The 8,534-nt window shown below is 53.7% G+C and overlaps 2 protein-coding genes across 2 annotated transcripts; one reads left to right on the forward strand and one right to left on the reverse strand.

Annotated features, from left to right (window-relative positions):
* Nucleotides 1-1,593: 1,593 nt before the first annotated feature.
* Nucleotides 1,594-2,934, reverse strand: J4E88_004116 (uncharacterized protein; the record flags this gene model as incomplete). Its single annotated transcript, XM_049397763.1, has 1 exon — nt 1,594-2,934. The coding sequence occupies one exon, from the start codon at nt 2,932-2,934 to the stop codon at nt 1,594-1,596; it is 1,341 nt and encodes a 446-aa protein (XP_049256208.1).
* A 1,682-nt stretch (nt 2,935-4,616) lies between these two features.
* J4E88_004117 (uncharacterized protein) lies at nt 4,617-8,020 on the forward strand (the record flags this gene model as incomplete). Its single annotated transcript, XM_049397764.1, has 5 exons — nt 4,617-4,794; nt 4,846-5,003; nt 5,056-5,149; nt 5,199-5,427; nt 5,479-8,020. The coding sequence occupies 5 exons, from the start codon at nt 4,617-4,619 to the stop codon at nt 8,018-8,020; spliced, it is 3,201 nt and encodes a 1,066-aa protein (XP_049256209.1).
* Nucleotides 8,021-8,534: the final 514 nt, after the last annotated feature.

The following is an 8,534-nucleotide window of genomic DNA, read 5'->3' on the forward strand; positions in this document are numbered from 1 at the left end:
ACCTTTTCCCACCAAGAAAACACATATGACTGGTTCTATGTTCCAAAAAGATAACCCAGCGTTGCGATGTGTTCTGCGTTGTTTGAACCAAACCCATAGGCTATAGTTTTATGTGTGAGCAAGAAATCGAGACATGCTGAACGCATGTTTGAGTGTACGCTACAGCATTCACACAAAAGGTTTTGATGTTCTTGTCGGAAAATACGGTTCGGAGACGCGTACTTGCGCACGTCATGGAGAGGACCAAGGAGACTAGATGTGCTGTTATCGAATACATGAACACATGTGTTCATCTTCAAAAACACGAGGATGTCATTTGATGGTTTGAGACTGCTCAGGCAGCCACTAATTAAGCGCCAACACTATGGTGTTCGCTGATATGTATTGATGCTGGATAACTGGTCTACAACATACTTGGTCATGGTTTGTATGACGAAGTTAAAGCAGCGCACTGACCGCTCACATATATAAAAGCCCGTTCCTGCCCCTCACAGTCTTCCTCTTATCACCCTAAGCTACTCGGTCTTCAAACCAAAATGCGAAGATGCGGTATCATGTCTTCTTACCAAACAAATTGAGTGCTTCGACTATGTCCTGGCGCGAGCCGAGAACGGAATTCATCCAAGGGCTATTGCCATTCAAGATGCACATTCTACAATCACATGTCCCGTTTCGACGATACGATGAGCATACAAACCTTCGGGTTCTATTCTCTTTCACTTTTCTATGTCTCGAAGCCCGACTCTGCTAAATCAAAATGACGCCGCAACTATCGCATGGCCGATCCTCCTGGACTCTGGAACAAAACCAAAAGGATGCAATGCCATGTCCAAGGAGAAGAGAATAATGAATTTTTACGCAACTTCTCAATCATATATTCTATGTTTAAAATGCCGGTACTTCTGAGAAACGAAAAAGAGGTGCTTAGTAGATATATAGCCGTCATGCAAGACTTCAAAGTTCCTGATGACAATACGATGCTTCGTCTGCATCTGTCAAAGATCGCGCGCTCAAATTGCTGTCGATGACCGACACCGACGGCTATATAAAGCCTGCCATCTGCGCTTTGCGCTTCTGCAATCTCGACTACTCTCTTTCGCGAGGTAGTACTTCGAAAATCGCTACGAATCTCCGCATGGTGTTTGTGTCCCAAAATGGCCACGGAGAAAGAGTTATGTGCAAGCTCTGGCTGTCTCTCGCATTCTATTGCTTTGTTCCAACCTCCATCGCCGTATGCTGGCAAGACCATGCTGAGACGAGTGTCGGTAGCTGCTCAAGATGATTCTACAAGATGTAAAACAACGGTGCACTTATATTGAGAACCAAACAAAAAGCACTTCGATGTTAAATTATGAGTAATGGTAATCTTCTCAGACATCACTTGTTCAGTCAGCCATGTAAATGTAGGCCATTCATATCGAAGAAAGGAGCTGGTCTGACATGGTGATGTCAATGTAAGAAGGTCATGCCACTGTTCGTTCTAGGGATACGTACAAGCCCTATGTGAACGGCGAAAAGAGTATTCTCCCGCTTGATTGTGGCCGTAGCCTAGGTTCCGCAATTCCTATCCCATGCTATCATCGCCCCCTCGTCCTATGCTGACTCCAACACCTTGCTCTGCAGCGAGCAGAGCTCCACAATCGTGCTCACACTGCCCACTTCTTGCCGGGCAGCCTGCAGACGCTCCTTCACCAGTTTTTCAGTAGCAGCCTCAGCTTCCCGTGCTGTCTTGCCCCATGCTGCAACTTCTTTCGAACCAGCGGGCAGGAGATGGCTTTCACCAGAGAGCCGGAGAAGCGCTTCTTCAATGTCTTGGTCTGCAGATGCGATCTGACTCTGGAGGTATACAGATTGCTGGAGTAGAGAACGCTCGTTGTTGGCTATCTGGGTAAGACGCGGGAGGTAAGGCAAGAGTTTGGTAATCGGCCGGACAGGCTTCGTTGCTGCGGCTTTGCTGTCCTCGTTGGGTGTAGTTTGACCGCCGTTCTGATCGTCAGTCTGGACATCCAGCGGTTGCTGAAGACTTGCATGAGCTTCGAGCAGACTAGCACGAGCTTCAATGTACTTGTTGTACGATTCCCGTATCTGTGTTTCTGCTGACGCAAGATCGACGGGTGCTGCGACGTTGACTGGACGTTTGACGGGCGAGGCATCCTCAAGGAAAACACTGTCCTCTTCCATCTTGGCCAACTCCCCTTGTACCCAATCAACGAGCTCGTCTCTTGCTCGCTCGAGTGCATGAACTTGCGCTTGTAAGCCGGGCTCACCCGGCATCTCGTCCTGGGCCTTCTGCCTCGCGGCTTGGGCGCGCTCCATGGCTGTTCGCGCCTCGAGGACCTCCTGCTTCAGCTTGAAGACCCAGTTTTGGTCATCTTCGGCTTGCGATAGTTGCTCTAGCCTCTCGGCGGGTAAGTCTGGTTGCTCGCCGATGGCGCTTTTGATGGAAGCTCTTGGGTCGGCCGCAGCGGTCGATGGCTTTGCGGTGAGGAGCTTGTCTAGAGACTCTTGGATGACCTGGAGTTCTGCATAACGCCGGCGCTGTCGTAGTAAAGCAACATAGCCTCGCGTAACTTCGTTGTCGTATTCTGATTCTGGTTGCGTTGGGTTCTCGTCTACGTAGCGGTTGCGTAGATCTTCTAACGACGTCTGAAGTTCACGGTGTCTTGCTTGCGTTTGGGAATTGGCCCGCAGAGCTTGTAGATATTCCAAACGAGTGTCCTTCAGGCCTGGAGGGTTGGTGTTGGCCGCAGATAGGTTCTGTGGGCACTCATGGTTCAGATGCTGGTTCTGGGTCGCTGCATTGACGGGCCTCAGGCTTGAGGTGAGATACTTGGAAAGAGCGCGTCGAATCCTTAGCGTGTCTTCCCGATTGTTTATGTATGACGACAGTGCGCGGTCGACTTCGGGTATCGGACATGTTGTTTGGGCTGGCATGATCGGAAGCTGTCTGCACCCCGCAACAGAGAGAATAACTAAAACGAAAGCGAACCCGGAATTCTGCGCGGATCTTTCAAGAAGGGACTAGTTCTGGTGATCGCATTAATTAGATGTCACGAGGGGTCGCTTTTGAACGCGTTCAGGGTACTGACAACGTCGAGATGTCAACGGGACGGCATTTCGATAGCTCTGGAGCTAGGCCAGAATGGATTTGAAGCTTTGGCTAGCGCAGATCACGAAAACACGTGCCCGCACGCTTGGCGATTGCACAAGCCCGAAGACAACACGTCGGGAGTGAGCACTCGTCTGCATCAGGAAGAGTTGAGACGGTGTCTCTCGCGGTACAACACCTGTCGATCTGAATTTATAGGGTGTCTCTGCTGAAAATACTGCCGATAGTCTGCCCCTATTGGCAGCTCCCGCAGGCTCAGATACAGAGAAACCGTGGCTTCTATGCTGATGTCATATTCATTGAGCCTGCATTCCCACCAGGGTTCTGCCATGAACACATTGGCGTGCCATCGGAACGCGGGCGGAAGTGAAGGAGAGTTGACTTTGTTCTGTCGTTTCAAAGATACGCCGAAGTACCACCAGGAAGGGTTTGCAGGAAATTGCGCGCGACGGTCGCGCGGTTGTCTGGAAGCAAAAAGCAGAGAGATGATAAGACGTTGATTATTGACGTGAGCATAAGGGTAAGATGGTGTCCTCACGACACTGCGGTTGCATCAACACAAATTGGCTGCTCGTCGCGTTACACCTGGTATATTGACATGTGACAAGCCAATTGCCTGCGATAATTGATCAGGAAGATGCGCTCTTGTATCCGAGCAAGTACAGTTGGTGTCACTGCCAGCGGCTGTCAGATAGGATGTTCAGGCCTCGGGTGAGTTCAGCTGGTGCATGTGCTTCTTCTCAGCCGCCGCCATAGCATCACGAGTATTAGATTTACAGTGGAGTCAGGTTCATGCGTACGAGACAACGGCCCTTGGGGTCGGGAGCTAGTCGGATCAGCAGCGGGCGCATTGCGCAGGGTCAGTCCCACGAGGCGTCGTGAAGTGGTGCTGTGTGGTGTTGAGAGCTGGGATAAGGCTGGTGGTGATGAAGCAGCCCAGGCAGGGCGAGTGGGCGCGATATGAGGCGGTGTCAGCGGTGACACGGTGGGGATGCGCGGTGGATGACGCGACGAGGGACAACACATCAACACCGCCCCGCCAATCGCGCACGAAAGCCAGGCGTTTGCCGCGTAGATTTTCGAGTACCGGGACTGGTGTGCTGGCGACTAAAGCAAAGATGCGAAACAGAGGCATGTCCCGTGCAGAAGCCACAGCTGCTTGGAGGGCTAGCTGCAAAGGGAGGGCTTGGCGGCGCAGGGATGGGCGATTGACGGGCGTCGATTGGAACTTATTTCGCCTGTACCCTAATGAGGCCTGCCGGACTGCAACTGCCTGCTCTTCTCCTTTCCCGCCAGCAGCCATCCGTCCCCTCGGCCGCCCGAGCCCAGGAACCTCTTTGCAGTGATTTTATACACCTACACTGCTAACACAGCAGCCATACGCAGAAAAAGCAATTGAATAGCATCCGTCCCTGCATCGCGCTACTACCGCGTCGCGCATCCACCCCCGAGCGCATCTGCGTCACTCGCCCTGGTGGTAGCGAAGACCGCCCCGCCATACACCAACATGCCTTTCTTCAAGAATGTCTTCCACTCCAAGGACAAGCAAAAGGGCGCCAAAACTGCCCCCGAGCCCGTCGCGCCGCCCAAGCCCCGCTGGGAGGAATCATGGACGCGCAAGGATGTCGCGCCCGACGAGATCCAGGAGCTCATCCACGTCTGCACCCAAGAGATGAAATCGAGGGGTACGTCGACACGTCAATTGGCACCCCGCACGCACTGCTAACACCCGACAGCCCTGGACATGCCCTTTATGCTCCTCCCCTTCCGCCCCACCTCGGACACGAGTGCCTCCCGCAACTTCGTACGCAACTTCTTCAAAGCCGCCTACGAGGGCACACGGCAATACACAGGCGAGGGGCTGGCACAGGAACTGCGGCTCACCGAGCCGTTGGTAGGCTAACATACCCGTCTCACCACATCGATCCATGCGCTGACGTAGCCAGACGCTCTGCAGTATCATAAAATGGTGCTGGAGCAGACTGCCCGGCGGTGTAGTCACCTGGGACGCATACGAGCTCTTCCGAATCGGCGAGTCTGGTAAGGCGACCGCAAAGACATGCCCAATCACCACTGACGTTCTGTCCAGATTCAAACTTCGCGCGCCACGCTTTTGACACCTTCATACCAATCAGCGTCGACTCCGAAGCTCGCAAGCACATCATATTCGACTTCTTCGACCTCCTGTCTGCGGTCGCCGCAAGAGGCAAGAGCAACGGCATGGGTGGCAGGAAGCTCTCTCGTTTAGCCGGATGGTGGGCCTTTGAGTTCGTTGAAGACGGCAAGGGCTTCGACGGTGGTTATCGCACATGGGAGAAGTAAGCACTCCCGCTGGACTAGACGACCAACGCATACTAACTAAATTGTAGGGCCGCGGATGCTGCCAGCCATCTCTTCTTCGCCTACCTGCGATCGCTATCGCCAGATATGAACGTAGTCGGTGGCATCTCTGCTCTACCACGGTCACTCCAGGCGCTGCTCTCCCAGACCGAATACCCTCCGCAAACACCGACCCTTATGCAAACGCGAACAACCAAGGTGGTTATGATTGTCGACTCCGTATCGCCTACACCATTCGCGTTGCTGCGTCGCGCAAAGAACTTCGAATACCGAGACGACGACAGAGCGCTACAGCAGTTCTCCGAATACGACGACACCGTCAAGGCCCTGACGGATGAGTGCCGCAGAGTACTCGAGTGCATTGCTACGGCAAATCAATCGACTGTCTCGGCCGCCGACCCCACTACGCCAGACCCGTCATGGTCCCGCTTTGAAGACTTCGGGTTTTCGGGTATCATGGACAGCTCCGCCAGTACCAACGGTACCCCAGTGGGTGGCAACCCACGAGAGTTCTCTAGTCTCCGAAACGGGCCCCGCTCAAACAACACCGACTTTGGTCGCCCAACCACTCCTTCGTGGGCGGACTTCTTGTCCTCGGGTTTTGCTGACGAGAACAACCAATCTCCTCCAACTACCTTGTTGATGCCAAACCAGAAACTCCCACCACTAGGAGAGCACCGCGTACACAGCTCTCAGTCACACGTACGAAATGGCCTCAGCGAAGACGACCTCGAGCCTGGCGAGCTGGCAAGCATCACCAAATTCGATCTCGACGAGACTTTCTGGTGGGTATGGATGATCAGTCTGGCTTCCGAAGAGACTACTGATCGCAAGGCTGCGTTCGGAAGATGCACGTTGATCGAGACACGCATCCAGGGCGCAAAGTGGCTGGTCATGGAAGAGCAGGTCAAGGGTGCAGCTGCTCCTGAAGAGGGTGCGTACATTGTGGAGAAGAAGTCCAAATTCAGCTTCACGAGGCGCGGGCGACTTGGTCGGCGGAAGTCGACAGGCAAGAAGCCAACTCCGAAAGAGCCATACAGCCGGACGACTACCAACACGCCCATGAGCAAGACTAGCATTGGCCCCGACCAGCACGCAAGAATACAGGCTGCAGCCGCGAAACTGGCTCAGAATGAGCGTGATGAGAAGGATGCAAAAGAATTTGCGACACGCCGAGGACGTACCGACGATACTACGTCCGTCAAAACGAACAGTGTGCTTACATTGCAGCCACATCTGGTGAACGAGGCTGGTCCGGCCATGCAGTGGGACAAGAAATTTGGCGAAGCCGCCCTCGATAAGGACGCTCTCCGTGCGCAATACCTTGGTGATCACACTGCGGGTAGAGGCTCAAAGAACAACCTTACAGCAGCTGCCAATGGCCGCGCTTCCCCGCTGCCTCCAAGCGTGTCAAACCGGGACCTTCCTGCGCTACCAAAGTCTGAGCGAGGAGACTCACCCGCTCGTATTGATACCACCACGCCTACAAAGGCCTCTGTGACACCAGTACCTTGGCCACATGAGTCACCTACCCAGACTCCACTTCCTCAGCAACAGTCATTCCCCGTTGCAATGACGCGGGAACAGTCCACACCCATCGAGGAAACGCCCTTCGCGACACCACTGCCCATCTCGGATGAGAAGTCTGTTCAGACAGGCGCGACTCCGAACCAGCACCCTGCCTTGAGGAAGTCCATCCCCGATCGCAAGCCAGTCGTAGCTCCTCAGTCCAAGACTCGCGTCAGTGAGGATCAGGGTGCCGCACCTGGAAAGAAGGTCTCACCGAACAAATTGAAGAAGAAGGAAGGCAGTGGATTCAGGAAGCTTTTTGGAAGAAAGAAGACCGAGACGCCTGCAGCAGTACCTGCGCCTGCACCTGCGGATGATTCGTACTTCCAAGCATCCGATGCCGTTCGCAGTACCTCTCGACTGGACGACCATCAGCCCAACGTACGAGAGCCATCGCCGACCTACACCGATGACCATCCTGAGCCCGTGCAGGAGCCATCGCCAAACTACGAACCTAGTCCCGCGGCATCCTCGCCCGAGGTCGCAGAGCCGATCCAAGCAGGCGGCCCTGTTGCTGGAGCACCGGCAACGCAACAAGAAATTGACCAAGCCTTCTCTCGATTCGACCAAGGCCCTATGGATGACATGCCTGCGTTTGCCCCTGCTGACGATGAGAGCGAGGACGACGCCGCTGCCGCCCCGACAGTGCCTCGTCGCCAGGTGCAACAGACGAACCCTAGGACCCCAACTCAACGCGCGCCGGAGTATGCGGATGACATTTCTGAGGAATCTATCGAGTTCACAAAGCAGCAATCGCCATCTCAGGACCGATGGGCGCAAATCAGAAAGAACGCAGCAGAGCGCGCCGCAAGGCTTAGCGAAGAACAGGTCCGACGTAGCCGCAGTGTGAGCCAGAGCCAGCGCACCGATGAAGGTGAAACCAGTGGCGAAGAGACCATCGAAAGCCGTGTCGCCCGTATCAAAGCGCGTGTCGCCGAACTTACTGGCAACGTTGATGGCCAGCCGGCAGCAGCTGGATCTGGCGCCGGAAGACAGTGGTAGAATGTGCTTTGGTGAGCATCGTGGGCTTCTTTTACTCAGACCTCGCTAACGGTTCCCCAGATCTTCTTTAGCATCACATACCCGTTCTGTTTTCCCCAGCGTACAAACTGCTCGATACCCTTTCCCATTTCGACTTTCTGGTTTTTTCTTCTACGACACTGGGCATTAATTTGTGCTTTCCACGCCTAAATACCCGTCAGCTTCATACACTTTATGGCTGACAATCGGCTTGCTTCATTCCCTCTGTATCTGTTTCGATTTTTCTTACGTTTTGCTGAGATACCTCGGGAGGAATGTACATCGTTGTCTAGGTACACATCTTTGCGGACATGCACAGTTACGTGGTCATGCATGCTCGATGACTGCGATAATACATACCAATGGTGGAGACGACGTAGCGTGTTATATGTTCTAGAGAGAGAGACTGTTGGAATGTTTAATTCAAGACGTTTTGCTTGTGTAATCACTTTGATTTATGCGAACTTGAGGTGCATTCGATCGTGTTTTGCTGTTG

Source organism: Alternaria novae-zelandiae (assembly GCF_023758075.1).
Source record: "Alternaria novae-zelandiae strain BMP 2774 chromosome Unknown scaffold_7, whole genome shotgun sequence".
NCBI classification, from domain to species: Eukaryota; Fungi; Ascomycota; class Dothideomycetes; order Pleosporales; family Pleosporaceae; genus Alternaria; species Alternaria novae-zelandiae.